This window comes from Entelurus aequoreus, linkage group LG02, assembly GCF_033978785.1.
Source record: "Entelurus aequoreus isolate RoL-2023_Sb linkage group LG02, RoL_Eaeq_v1.1, whole genome shotgun sequence".
In the NCBI taxonomy this organism is placed as follows: domain Eukaryota; kingdom Metazoa; phylum Chordata; class Actinopteri; order Syngnathiformes; family Syngnathidae; genus Entelurus; species Entelurus aequoreus.
Window position 1 is genome coordinate 34613926 of NC_084732.1, and position 14726 is coordinate 34628651.

The following is a 14726-nucleotide window of genomic DNA, read 5'->3' on the forward strand; positions in this document are numbered from 1 at the left end:
GGAGTGAGCATGTACTGTAGGGGCAGACTTTGGGCCCTTGTCCTGCCTAGATATCCAACAAGACTTTGATTGTTTATTTATTGTTAGATACTAACTAAATACCTCTCTATTTTTTATCAATCAGTTTTGAAATGTGATATTTTGCTAAAAAAAAAAAAAAGCAAAGACATGATACTTCTCATTTTCCACTTAAGCCCTTTTCTCATTTTAAGTGTCCTCAATAACAAGTGATGTTATTAACATATAAAGTAGATCGAGTCCTCTAACTCAGAGCTTTGGTCTGGTAATTAACATGCCTGCAAAGGGATCACTGTGATGTGAATAAAACTTGTTTAGGCCTTTTGTAACAAATTCACATTATAAGTGTACATGTTATTTGTGCTTGAGCATAATATGACATTGAACCATCGTTGTTTTTTCAGTGTCTACCCGTATTTGTTTGGTGGGTGAAACTGGGAGACCTTGATTTAAATTTTGTCCTTTGCTCTTATTAGCTAACATAAGCATGCCGTCTACTGTAGCTCTTTGTCGTTCTTTAATGGAGTATGCCATCTCTTCCACCTTAGTGCCCAGGGGTCTTCAACTCTCCATTCAGACTGGCCCCCCATGAGATGGAGTCACTACTGAGGCAGGTCAAGTACCAGGCCCCCACCAGGCTAGTCCCCAGGGAAAGCACTCATCTCACACCTGCAAGCCTGACGCCCCCCACTTTCGCCATGACTCCTGGATCCCCGAGGAGAAAAAGTCGAGCCTGTTGCTCCCCCGACCCCGTACTTCCTCCTATCACGAACACCAAACAGCAGGTAACATAGTAAAAAAACTATATTTCAGCAGGAAAATATAAATTTACGGACACCAGAAGCAGTTGAGAAAAGTACATCTATTGCCGAATTTAGCAGCTAGTGATAAACAATGTAAGAGAGGTTGATTTTCCTCTGCAGTCCTGTAGGGGGGTGCAATAAAATAAATGTATAGATTAGGTACGTAGTTTGAAACTGAGAAAACTGATAGCGAATGCTGAACAGATGAGCGAGTAATAGTTTTATTAAGTGTCATTTTAGTCATATGAGCCATTCAATTTCTTCCCTTTGTCCGATGGGGAATTGTTCTTATTGAAGGTAGAGCTCCTTTAAAACTCCTTTTAAAGAAGAATTGCAGCATTAAAGCATAGCACACAGCACTCTCAGGGGTTACTGTAAAGAGACATTTAGTGTCTGCATTTGACTGAACATTGAATGTGAGTGTGAAGTTGTGTTACTCTCAAACGTTTGCACATACAGACGTGTATATTAAAAAAGGACTTTGAAAAGGAATTTCATGTTTCCAGTATTACATTATTCAACGTCATTTTGGTCAAACTTAGATTTGTTTGGTTTTCTAAAATATTTCCAATAGGAAATACTTATGATATAAATAATGTAGTTTGCACTATATAATTAGCATTTTAACTGGCATACAAGTGTAAAAATACTATTAATTTTAAAAACATGCTGCCTTAATTTAAAAAACAAAGATGTTATGTAAATGTGGGGCACATACCTTTTTTCTCCTTCATTCCATTTGTAAGATTCTTAATTTTGTCACATGTGTTAAATTCCCACAAACAGAAATCATAAAACACTTCAAATTATGAATACCCATGTAGTGCGCTGTAAACCCAACCACAAGCTCCTATATAAAGATGTCTGGTACAGTTCCACAATCCTAAGGTTTTGTGTGACTTTAATTCTGAATTTAGCTTATATTACAAAACCCAAAACCAGTGAAGTTGGCACGTTGTGTAAATCGTAAATAAAAACAGAATACAATGATTTGCAAATCCTTGTCAACTTATATTCAATAGAAAACACTGCAAAGACAAGATATTTAATGTGTTTTTTTAGCAAATATTAGCTCATTTGGAATTTGATGCCTGCAACATGTTTAAAAAAAGCTGGCACAAGTGGCAAAAAAGACTGAGAAAGTTGAGGAATGCTCATCAAACACTTACTTGGAACATCCCACGGGTGAACAGGCTAATTGGGAACAGGTGGGTGCCATGATCGGGTATAAAAGCAGCTTCCATGAAATGCTCAGTCATTCACAAACAAGGATGGGGCGAGGGTCACCACTTTGTGAACAAATGTGTGAGCAAATTGTCTAACAGTTTAAGAACAACATTTCTCAACCAGCTATTGCAAGGAATTTAGGGACTTCACCATTTACGGTCCGTAATATTATCAAAAGGTTCAGAAAATCTGAAGAAATCACTGCATGTAACATTGAATGCCAGTGACCTTCAATCCCTCAGGCGGTACTGCATCAAAAACCAACATCACTGTGTAAAGGATATCACCACATGGGCTCAGGAACACTTCAGAAAACCACTGTCAGTAACTACAGTTGGTCACAACATCTGTAAGTGCAAGTTAAAACTGTACTATGCAAAGCCAAAGCCATTTATCAACAACACCCAGAAACGCCGCCAGCTTCGCTGGGCCTGAGCTCATCTAAGATGAACTGATGCAAAGTGGAAAAGTGTTCTGTGGTCTAACCAGTCCACATTTCAAATTATTTTTGGAAACTGTGGACGTTGTGTCCTCCGGACCAAAGAACAAAAGAAACAACGTCTTTTTCATGGACGCCCCTGCTTATTTCAGTAAGACATTGCCAAGCCACATTCTGCATGTGTTACAACAGCGTGGCTTCGTAGTAAAAGAGTGCGGGTACTAGACTGGCCTGCCTGTAGTCCAGACCTGTCTCCCATTGAAAATGTGTGGCACATTATGAAGCGTAAAATACAACAACACAGACACTGGACTGTTGAACAACTTAAGCTGTACATCAAGCAAGAATGGGAAATAATTCCACTTGAAAAGCTTAAAAAATTGGTCTCTTTAGTTACCAAACATTTACTGAGTGTTGTTAAAAGGATAGACTATGTAACACAGTTGTAAAAAATGCCCCTGTGCTAACTGTTTTGCAATGTGTTGCTGCCATTAAATTCTAAGTTAATGATTATTTGCAAAAAACAATGACGTTTCTCAGTTGGAACTTTAAATATCTTGTCTATGCAGTCTATTCAGTTGAATATAAGTTGAAAAAGATTTGCAAATCATTGCGTGGGTTCCCTCCGGGTACTCCGGCTTCCTCCCACCTCCAAAAACATGCACCTGGGGATAGGCTGATTGGCAACACTAAATTGGCCCTAGTGTGTGAATGTGAGTGTGAATGTTGTCTGTCTATCTGTGTTGGCCCTGCGATGAGGTGGCGACTTGTCCAGGGTGTACCCCGCTTTCCGCCCGGTTGTAGCTGAGATAGGCTCCAGCGCCCCCCGCGACCCCGAAGGGAATAAGCGGTAGAAAATGGATGGATGGATGGATGTATTCTGTTTTTATTTACCATTCATGCAATGTGCCAACTTCACTGGTTTTGGGTTTTGTAGTTGTTATATACCCAATCGTTGGTGATTGACAAATTACCAAACAGGTTTGATAATCACAACAGAAGTGGTGAACAGAATGCAAATGAAAACTATGGATGAGTAGTAGTCCCTGTGTCTTTCTTTCTTTTCTCTATCCCCTTTATGACTCCAAACCCAGTGTAAAAACTATCTGGTGGTGATGGATAAGGGTGGGAAGTGGTCAGGCCAGGCCACTGATTCCATAGTGATAGGAGCAAGGACAGGATCCCCCACACCCACCGCTTCCTCTGTCTTTCCCCCAACATTGATTTTTAGCAAACAAGGTCAAGAACATGTAACAGCTTGGTGATCTATGCCGTCTAACTGAGCAATTGGGCAGGTTACAAAATTAAACAACCGCGGCAGCAAAAATACTGCCATTAAGAACCGTGGCTGTAGGCAACCTCCTGATATCATATTTTAATCAACTTCACAATATGACAGTAGCTGAATGTGAATTATCATGAGAAGACGGCATCCAGAAGATTTAGCTACCTCTGTATAAACTCTAAATTGTTGGTTGCGTAACTCAGCTTTTGGTGTGAAACTAATGTGTGAATAAAATTATTAACTGGTTTTACTATTAACCGCTATACAAAAAACACATTTGCTTCGTCGCAAAGACTGCACTGTGTTTCAATCATCCTCACTCACCATAAACAGACATTATGCATTACTAAGTTACACCGGCAGTGCACTTGCATGTACGCACCTATCAAGAGAAACGCTAGCATAGGCTGACCATATTCGGAAATCCCAAAAAGAGGACACATATATGCGTGCCAAGGCGGGCAGCACGCCAAGGCCGGGACTAGGTGAAAATTTGCCAATGATAATCGAACTTGCTTTATAAGTAATATATTTATTTAAATAAAGCATTTTTTCTCCTATGTTGACAGTAGTGTTGGCGCTAGGAATTTTCAAAATGGGGTCCCAGGGACCCCATCAAATCATACAAATGGGGTCCCACAGTAAATTTTTGGGATACCACTTTTTTGTAAGCGTTTTGAAAACAAATGACGAATGTATGCATTATCCTGTTATATCTCACATTCTATGTTGTGTTTTGGAAAAAGGTTGTCATAAACGAGCTCTCGCCCTGCACAGCTGTTTTGTGCTTTGTAGTGTCGATATGGGCTTGTAGATCTTTATTTGCCACAGATATACACGTTCCTGCTTTGCACACAGTGCATTCTGCTTCCCATGTGTCACGGCCAGGACCAAAACACAAATACTTTTTCCGCAAATCATCCGTGAAGTTGCATTTACTTTTCGGCATTTCTTGTTTTCATGTCTGTCTCTACTCACTAGCTCTCTCGCTCTGTGTCTCTGCCCCTCCCTCACGAATGTTTCTGCGTGCGCACCTTCACAGCTTGTTTTGTTTAACCCCTTCTTAACTTAACCCTAGAGTCTAGGGTCGGCAACCTTTATCACTCAAAGAGCCATTTTGACGAGTTTCACAAATGAAAAAACAATGGGAGCCTCAAAACTCTTTTGAAATTTAAAATAAAATAAAACACTGTATACAAAGCTTTTTTTTGCTTTGTGCTATGTTTAAACCAGGGGTCTCAGACACGCGCCCCGGCCCGCACTTTAATATGACATTTTACAGTGCGGCCCGCGAGATTTACATGAATGACGTTCAACAATGTCATAGTTGCCAATCCTCCCACTTTTCCCGGTAGACACCCGAAATTTGGGCGTGATGGCACTGCCTTTAGCGACCTCTACAGCCTGCTTAGACAGCGTACCTGCTTGGCCACACGGTGAATGCATCTTCTGCTTTCACACGAAAATGACAGCAAAGCTTACTTGCTCAGCAGCCACACAGCTTACACTGACGGTGCCCGTATAAAACAACTTTAACACTGTTACGTTACAAATATGCGCCACACTGTGAACCCACACCAAAAAAGAATGACAAATACATTTCTGGAGAACTTCCGCACCGTAACACAACATAAACACAACACAACAAATACCCAGAATCCCATGCAGCCCTAACTCTCCCAGTCTACACGCCCCGCTAGCACCAAACCCCCCCACACATCACCCCCTGCCCCTCCCTCCGTGCGTCGGTTGAGGTTAGAGAGTTAGGGCTGCATGGGATTCTGGGTATTTGTTGTGTTGTGTTTATGTTGTGTTACGGTGCGGAGGTTCTCCAGAAATGTATTTGTCATTCTTTTTTGGTGTGGGTTCACAGTGTGGCGCATATTTGTAGGGACGGCGTGGCGAAGTTGGTAGAGTGGCCGGTTACTGGGGTTCAATCCCCACCTTCTACCATCCTAGTCACGTCCGTTGTGTCCTTGGGCAAGACACTTCACCCTTTGCCTCTGATGGCTGTTGGTTAGCGCCTTGCATGGCAGCTCCCGCCATCAGTGTGTGAATGTGTGTGTGAATGGGTAAATGTGGAAATACTGTCAAAGCGCTTTGAGTACCTTGAAGGTAGAAAAGCGCTATACAAGTATAACCCATTTATCATTTATTTATTTATCATTTAACGTAACAGTGTTAAAGTTGTTTTATACGGGCACCGTCAGTGTAAGCTGTGTGGCTGTGGAACAAGTATGCCTTGCTGTCTCCCACGTGTGCAAGTTAAAGCTTCATGCAACATGAGACCGGGCTGGCATGCTGTTTGTGCAAGTAATAGAGGATAACATATGCAGTGCCATCACGACACGCCCTTAATTTAGTTGTTAGGGGTTGCCTATCTCTGCCCAAGACGTACATTGAAAATACACGCTACCCTAACTCAAAATGCCGGACATTTGAGGCATTTTAGAAACCCCGCCCGGACGCCCCGGACACACCCGCAAAAGAGGACATGTCCGGGGAAAAGAGGACGTATGGTCAGCCTACGCTAGTATGCTACATTAGCTTAAAAATGGCAGCAGGACAAAGCAGCACACTTTTCCCACCCTAAAAAAGCTAAAGTCAGCAGTGTGGTAACATTTCAGATACTTTAAAAAATGACCAGGGAGTCACTGAAGACAATGGGTCACCCATTTGCAAAACCTGCCAAAATAGGGTTGCAGCTAAAAAGTCTATTACATCCGCCTATATTTGCATGCCAAAGTAAAGGTAAAACATCTTAACCAAGGTAAATTATGTTAGTGGCAAGGTACTTGAATAAATAGAGTTGATAGGGGAAGTTGAATATAAACATGTCACTTACATCCAATAGCATAGCATTGAGTCAGTTCATTGTAAACAAACAGCAACAGGTACTCCTGTCAAGGGCTTCTTTTAGGGACCATTAATCATTAGAGATTTTTTCTTCCTGTCTATGTTGAATAAAACACAGGCATTGTAAGTTAATATAGTATGTGTAAAACCCCAACATAACATTAGGAGTTTGAAAAATAGCAGCACTATACCATGGGATCTAATTATGTGCATTCCAGTTATTATTGGCACATAAAATACATTATTACAAATTATTAAATGGACATGGATGACAGTTGATGACAATATCACTTGAGTTTATTACTTATATGAGTAAGATTTTCCCCGGGATCAATGAAGTGAAATGTATTCTTATATTAGTAATACATTATTTTATGTATGTATCATTAATAATATTTATTGTTTATATTTATCATTTTTTTCTGTTATTATGTTATTATTTGATTACTGTTATTTTCAACAGTAATAAATAACACATCCAAATATCTAAGGAATGTATATGTAATTTTATCACATTTTTGGTTGTAAAATTAACCAATGCATAATAATCGTGAATCCGGTAACAGTACATTCACAATGTATAATCGTTGCATCCCTAGTTGCTGCTTTGTTGTGTAATATGCTTGTTAATGAATAACCTTGGGCTTTAAAGGAAGCTATTTGGGGTGTAACAATTCGTTTTAACAACAATTTGATTTGACATTTCTGGATGCCGATACAATTTAAATGATCTCTCTTTATTTTTTAGAATGATTTGATCCGAAACAATTCAGTGAGTTGAAATCGATTAAGTAACCTTCTAGCAAAAAAAAAGACAAATCAACCAGTGTGACTGTGAAACAAATACTGGATACTGGACATTAAAGGTGAAGTTTCCTATATTCTTGTTATTTCTTTTAAATTAATTATGTTGGACTATGGATACATACAACCAAGTAAACAACAATTAATCGCCAAATGCATTCAAATCTTATTTGAATAAAGAAGTGCAACCAACACAGAAAACCTTTGCTGTTGTCATTTTCAACATTCAAGCTATTTTTACTAAAAGTACATTAACCAAAATTTTAACAGTAGATTTATCTGTTAAATCAAGTTTCCCGATCCGGCCATACAGTTTCTGTTCTTCGACCCGGCGTCGCCGATGACAGACAGTGTCCAAGGTGTGTGGAAGCATGTATGTCTCCTCATCCCTGTTGATGCTGTTGACTCCTCGTTTCCTAATTTCGATAACATCCTTGATCCATCTCTTGTATTTATTTCTCATTAAATAACTTTTCCTTGGCTGCCAGTTGCGTGTTGTGTGTCACACCTTATGTTGAAATTATTGTGTTGTTGTTTGTTTTTTTTGTGGCTTTTACAATTGTGCTGTAGCTGAAAGTTGTTGTGTTGTATTTAATGATATTGTCTTGTGGCATTTGCTGTTGTTGGACCTTTCTCAGCCACTGTAGTTTTTCGCCAATTTTGTTGTGATGACATCAAAGACAGGGGAAATAGACTTAACGTTTAACGTCATTATTAAAACTGTTTATGTTCATATAAAGGCTGCCGTTCTTAAATCCAATGTTTTCTTTTTTCTTGCATAGATAAAATCGATGGATTCTCTTTTAACAAAATCTTGGATAGATACCTATATTCCGGAAGGCAAACTTGCCGAGCACAGATTGATATACTTGAAATTTAGGAATGCAAATCGATCTATCGATGCATTGATCAATCGCTACACGCCTAGAACCTACCTATCTACATATTCCTTTCCACTATTCGAGCACTCCAAATAATTTTTCAAGTGCAATAATTAAATAGCTGTCTATATTGAGTTTTCAAATAGCAGAAATAAAAGCCTTTCTACAATTATCATCTCCCTCCAATCAATCCTGTCCTCTTTAGGCAGTTTACTGTAGATACATAACCACTCACACCCGGTACCCCTGTATATTTACATTATGTTGACTTTAATATTTATTTTTTTTTTATTTTTTTTTTAATATGATGTTTTATGCATTTATTTGGCTGTAACTAGTTGTGTGAAATCAGTCTTGATGAAATTATTCATTCAAACTGTCTATCCATCCATCCATCTTCTTCCACTCATCTGAGGTTGGGTCGCAGAGGCAGCAGCCTAAGCAGAGAAGCCCAGACTTCCCTCTCCCCAGCCACTTCGTCCAGCCACTCCCGGTAGATCTAGAGGTGTTCCCAGCCCAGCCGGGAGACATTGTCTCCTTAACATGTCCTGACCTTTAAACTGTACATACAATATTTGTCTTTATTATACATTGTCACCACTCTTTTTATATCGCTTATTTTCATCAGACTTGCTCGGATTTACTCTGTCCGGCTTTTTCTTTTTCCCTCTTCACTCTTTCCCTCCTAGCTTCTCTCACGGTCTCAGTGTCACAGGAGGAGAGCTGAAAAGGATTGGCCTCTGCTTTTAGCTGTAAACCATCACCACTTGTGGGAGAGGGATCAGACAAAGACAGGGGCGGGAGTGAGGCTGAAGCAGAAAGAAACAGTGATCATTATCTGATACGTGTGCGTCTCTGTGGTTATTTCAGGTCCAGATCAGAGACCCTGGGGATATGTGGGAGCAAGGCGTGTGTTTTCCTGAGTTGTCTTCGCATCTGCAGACCTCATACGGGTACCTGGAGGATCCACAGAATGAGATACGACTTCACAGTGGCACACTGTGAGTCACACAAGTTAATTTGTCTATATGTATTGCAAATAATACTTGTAATATGAGGTTTTAGGTATTTTGAGTTGCGTGAAAAATTTGCATAACCGATTGAAACGGAATTCTGCACATATGTATTTGTTAATAAAAGCTAATCTTTTTGCAACTAAACCCCTGCAAACAAACACGTTTATCACAACATGCAAACCAACTGTGCTGCTTGAGCATCCTAAAATTCCAAAGTTGGACCCCTTAGGTTAGACTGGCTTGAAATTTCTCACACAGCTCAATGTGCTCTACTTTAGTGTGTTCAATTCCCCAGGAAATTTAGGGTACTAATTGGCCATTAGTCATTCATCATTTGTCTAATGATTATAAACCTTTGAGAATATCTGAATTATGTGCATCCTAGCTTGTCTTCCAAAGTATTGTTGGGTTGCAATCACGTGACCTAGAGCCACTTCCGGGCAATTCCGGATTTCAGGAGATGGTCTAGAGCAGACCTGGGCATTCTGCGGCCCGCGGGCCACATCCGGCCCTTTGTGCGTCCCTGTCCAGCCTGCGTGAGGCCAATCATAAATTACAAAATAAATTTTAAAAAGTATCTATGTCGAGTGTGCAATACAACGGTGCTGCTTTTGTTTTGAAAAGCGTTATTTGTATTATTGTGTGGACGTATGCGTGTGCGTGATTGTGAGTGAATGTGAACAGCTGCAATCACAAATTACAAAATAAAGTTGAAAAAACATCTGTCGTGCGCGAAATACAACTGTGCTGCTTTTATTTTGAAAAGTGTTATTTATGGGCGTATGTCCGTGTGTAACCTGTGAGTGAAGGTGCACAGCGACAAGTGATGCATGGTTTACACCCGAGATGCTGAAAAGTTGATGACGAATGGTGGTGTGTTTCCAACAAGACATGGACTGCCAAGCAACGTTCCCTCTAAGGTGCGCACCTGCGCAATTGCGCACTGCTCAAGCGTCCTCTGCGCACAGCAAATATATGCCGCGCACCAAATCAAATCCCATCTGAATTTTAAACAAAATAAACACATGTATTCTGTGTAATTTTGCAATGCAACTTTGAGTGACAGTGACAACAAGCGGCCCTAATGGTGTTCGTCAACACTGTTCAATTGAACACCGTTCAATTATTGTAACGTCTATCAAGATGCTTCGAGGCCAGGAATTATATCGATCACTTTATTGAGCAAAACTGTTTATATTGGACCATAACCACACCAAAAACATGAGTAAAACACTCCTATCTCGAAGAACTAGTCATTTTCTGCCGTACAAACCAGGCCAAAACCAACTTGTCATCTGTCACCAACACGCATACCACTAAACCACTGGTGCGTTTATGGCCACACAAAAAGTCGCACAACTCAAACACCACACAAAGTTACAGTATGACTCCTCAGTCATACGTGTGCTTATGTTACTGTAATTTATTAATAATGTTAATTTATTTATATTAATCATGGAGTGCTGTTACTAGAGAAAGTTACAGGAATGCACACTTCATCCTATGCTTACATTTCATTGTGCAACATGAGGATGTTTAAGGGAAACTAAATGTGATCTCTGAAAGGGGTACAAATGATTTCCAAAGCAGTGCTTTTGGTATAAAGTTATGTTAGGTTAAATGAAAGTATTATTATTATTATTATTATTATTATTATTATTATTATTAATCTTACGGTATATATTAAAAAATAATATTGAGCAAAATTTAATTGAAATATTGTCGATGTGGCTCTCCAGCAGTGCTCGGGTTGCTCATGCGGCCCCCGGTAAAAATTAATTGCCCACCCCTGGTCTAGAGTCCCATTAGGCTACTGTTTATTTATCTGAACTAGTGCAGATTTGGTCATATTTTAAATGGTGAAGAGACAAATATATACGCAATCATGAAAAATGTATTAAAATATGATTTAAGTGGATTTTTACACTCTTAATTAATATATATTAAAAAAAAAAGATTTAAACAACTTATCATGACCAAGAAGTTACCGCTTGCTACGACCTCACTTCGTTTGACACTCATGGTATTTAGAAAAAAAAAAGATTAGAGGCACATAATGTCTTTACATCTGAGGGGTCAATAAATTAAGCATTAATACGTGAAAGACAAAGTTGGACTTATTCGTGCATCGCTAAGTAACGTATTTGATTGACATAACGAGTGCCGTGCTGCTGTGATCGTGACGCTAATGAAAAAAAGGTTAAGATTGTTTGAAGTTGATTTCTTGCTACAAATATTAGTCTCATCTACACTTCATGTCTATAGTTGTTTTTATGGTGTCAAGTTCATATTTTGTCTCAATATTTAGCTATTGATGTCCCTGTTGTTCAGCAATGTTTGCGAGCGATATCAAGATTCAGTATATGTTGTTGAGCCTACGAGATATTTTGTTTAATAATATTATTAAGGATATTTTCTTGATGCTAACAAATAGCACCAAAGACGCTATAATGTGGTCATCTGTGTCAAATAAAGCACTTGGCTTTCTTGCACATCAACAGCTTTTAGTTTCTGTTATGAAAATCGACAAAGGAAATACTGGACCAACAATTGGACCAACAATCACAATATTTGTTACTCAGACTTAACATGACGTTAGTTTACTTGCACAACCAGGCTTTCGTAGTTATATTCAGGCACAGAAACCACTAAAGAACACAAACTAATGCATCTCTTGTCCTTTTCTTATGTTTAATTCTAATATCAAACACCACTAATATGGTAGAGAATTAATTTGATTGCATCACAGAAATCAAATGTTCAAACAAACATTTTACAAAGTGATCGCTGCAGCCACCAGCATGGTCCGATTGTATTCCACAAGATGATAAAAGTGATATTTTTAAAAGCCATTTCCTTCGATGCGCTTTTGTTTTTTCCCTGACTTTATTACCTTTTTTGAGCCACTTCTTTCAGGACTCTATGAAAGCTCTCTCCTGTGGAGGTTAATTTGTGTCTTTATTACAAAAGCTTTTTTTTTTTACACTGAATTTATGTAACTTAATGTTTTGCATTTGAATTTTGTGAACTACATTTTTTTTTACATCACATTATGCTGACAATTTAATTTAAAACAATTTTATGTTTCAAAATTCAGTGTGAAAAAATTCAGTGCTGAAAAATGCAATTACAAAAATTTAGTGTAAAACAATTCAGTGCTGAAAAATTTGCTTCTTCAAATTGCAAGACTCACTTCCAGTAATTCAAGACTGAAGCAATGGATCCTGTCTCAGAACCAGCCAATGAGGTGTCAAGTTTGAAGTCATGTAACACGGGTAAGGATGTCCGATAATGGCTTTTTGCCGATATCCGATATTCCGATATTGTCCAACTCTTAATTACCGATACCGATATCAACCGATACCGATAAATACAGTCGTGGAATTAACACATTATTATGCCTAATTTGGACAACCAGGTATGGGGAAGATAAGGTTCTTTTTTTAAAAATTAATACAATAAGATAAATAAATTAAAAACATTTTTTTGAATAAAAAAGAAAGTAAAACAATATAAAAACAGTTACATAAAAACTAGTTATTAATGAAAATTAGTAAAATTAACTGTTAAAGGTTAGTACTATTAGTGAACCAGCCGCACGCACAATCATGTGTGCTTACGGACTGTATCCCTTGCAGACTGTATTGATATATATTGAGATATAATGTAGGAACCAGAATATTAATAACAGAAAGAAACAACCCTTTTGTGTGAATGAGTGTAAATGGGGGAGGGAGGTTTTTTGGGTTGGTGCACTAATTGTAAGTGTATCTTGTGTTTTTTATGTTGATTTAATAAAAAAAAACAAAAAAAAGACAACAAAAAAAACGATACTGATAATAAAAAAAAACGATGCCGATAATTTCCGATATTACATTTTAAAGCATTTGTCGGCCAATAATATCGGACATCTCTAAACACGGGTCTTGCAAAACAACATAAAAAAGCAGTTGACTGGGCTTCCTTGGCATAATACAACATAATTAACAATACAATGCGGCCCGCTGGATATTTTCAGACTACAGAAATGATTCCAATGGTTAGAATCATCACTTTTGAGTGACATATTAAGCTCAGCCTTATGCAGACGAGGCACAAACAGAGTGGGCGGGGCTTGTTTACGGAGCGGCGAGTGTCAGAGGGAGGCAGAGTTCTACAGCAAAGTTCTGCAGAACTTTATCGGATAAGTGGCTGTTTTTTACTCTTTGCATTTATGTTTTGCCATGTTTGTTGCATCGTCGATCAAGGAAGTGGTCTGCAGTTGAAGAGCAACGTTAATATATTCTCAATATTCAGTGTTTTATTGTTAATAGTAGGGCTGGGCGATATGGCCTTTTATTAATATCTCGATATTTTTAGGCCATGTCACGATACACGATATATATCTCGATATTTTGTCTTAGCCTTGAATTAACACTTGATGCATATAATCACAGCAGTATGATGATTCTGTGTCTACATTAAAATATTCTTGTTCATACTGCATTAATATATGCTCATTTTAAACTTTCATGGAGAGAGGGAAATCACAACTAAGTCAATTTACCAAAAGTGTATTTATTAAACAGTTATTAAGCAGTGGCACAAACATTCATGTAATTTCCAAAACAGAAAATGCAAGATTGTCAGAGACATTTTAAAACAAGCTATTAGTGCACTTTTGTGCATGATGTCACTAAGATGACATATCAAAACAACACTTTAAAAAAGTGCACTTTTTGTACAGAACGCCACTACAATAGTTTAAAACAAATAAAGTACACTTTTGTGCATGATGTCACACAAGATATTTCAAATAAAAATTAGCTGCATAATAGGAAATCAAATAGTGTATGTCCTTCGCTATGTGGTAGGTTACTGCGGACGTTATCTCCTTCTGTTGTTGACTATTTTTTTCATACGGTGTTGATCTGGAAATGGTTGCTTCTGCATTTTGTGGGTGTGGCACCGAACGGAGATGTTGACATGCAGAGTTTCAAGCACTCCTCAGTCTCTAGCGGGTGACTTTTCAACTGATGCTACAAATTAGCAGTGGTGCTACTTTTTGTAGCAACACTTTTGCCGCATACTTGACATATTACGGTAGTCTGTTCGACATCTTCCCGCTTGAAGCCAAACCACCGCAAGACGATGGACCCCGTGCTGTTTTTCTTGGGAATTAATTCTTCCTCCATTTGTTACCAGATTTGCACCTTCTTTCTCTCGTATTACCACTCGCACCGCTCCGCTAGCACCACAGCTAACGTTAGCCATGTCTCTACCTCTCTGCTCCGCGAGAGCGTATGACGTTGCACGCGCGACAGTATGTGACGTATGTAACAAGGTGCGCTTATTTTATGTCACTGTGAGAAGCAGAGACAAGAAAGAGTGAGAACCGCCTGTAGTGTAATGCCCGCA

The 14726-nt window shown here is 38.7% G+C and overlaps 1 protein-coding gene across 2 annotated transcripts in view; it reads left to right on the forward strand.

The window, feature by feature from the left end:
- Nucleotides 1–14726, forward strand: part of spata17 (spermatogenesis associated 17) — a 75355-nt gene that overhangs the window by 38708 nt on the left and 21921 nt on the right. For both annotated transcript variants that reach the window (XM_062025799.1, XM_062025809.1), the window contains 2 exons: nucleotides 567–803; nucleotides 9184–9314. In XM_062025799.1, coding sequence (XP_061881783.1) covers nucleotides 567–803; nucleotides 9184–9314 — 368 coding nt within the window. The remainder of the gene's footprint in view (nucleotides 1–566; nucleotides 804–9183; nucleotides 9315–14726) is intronic.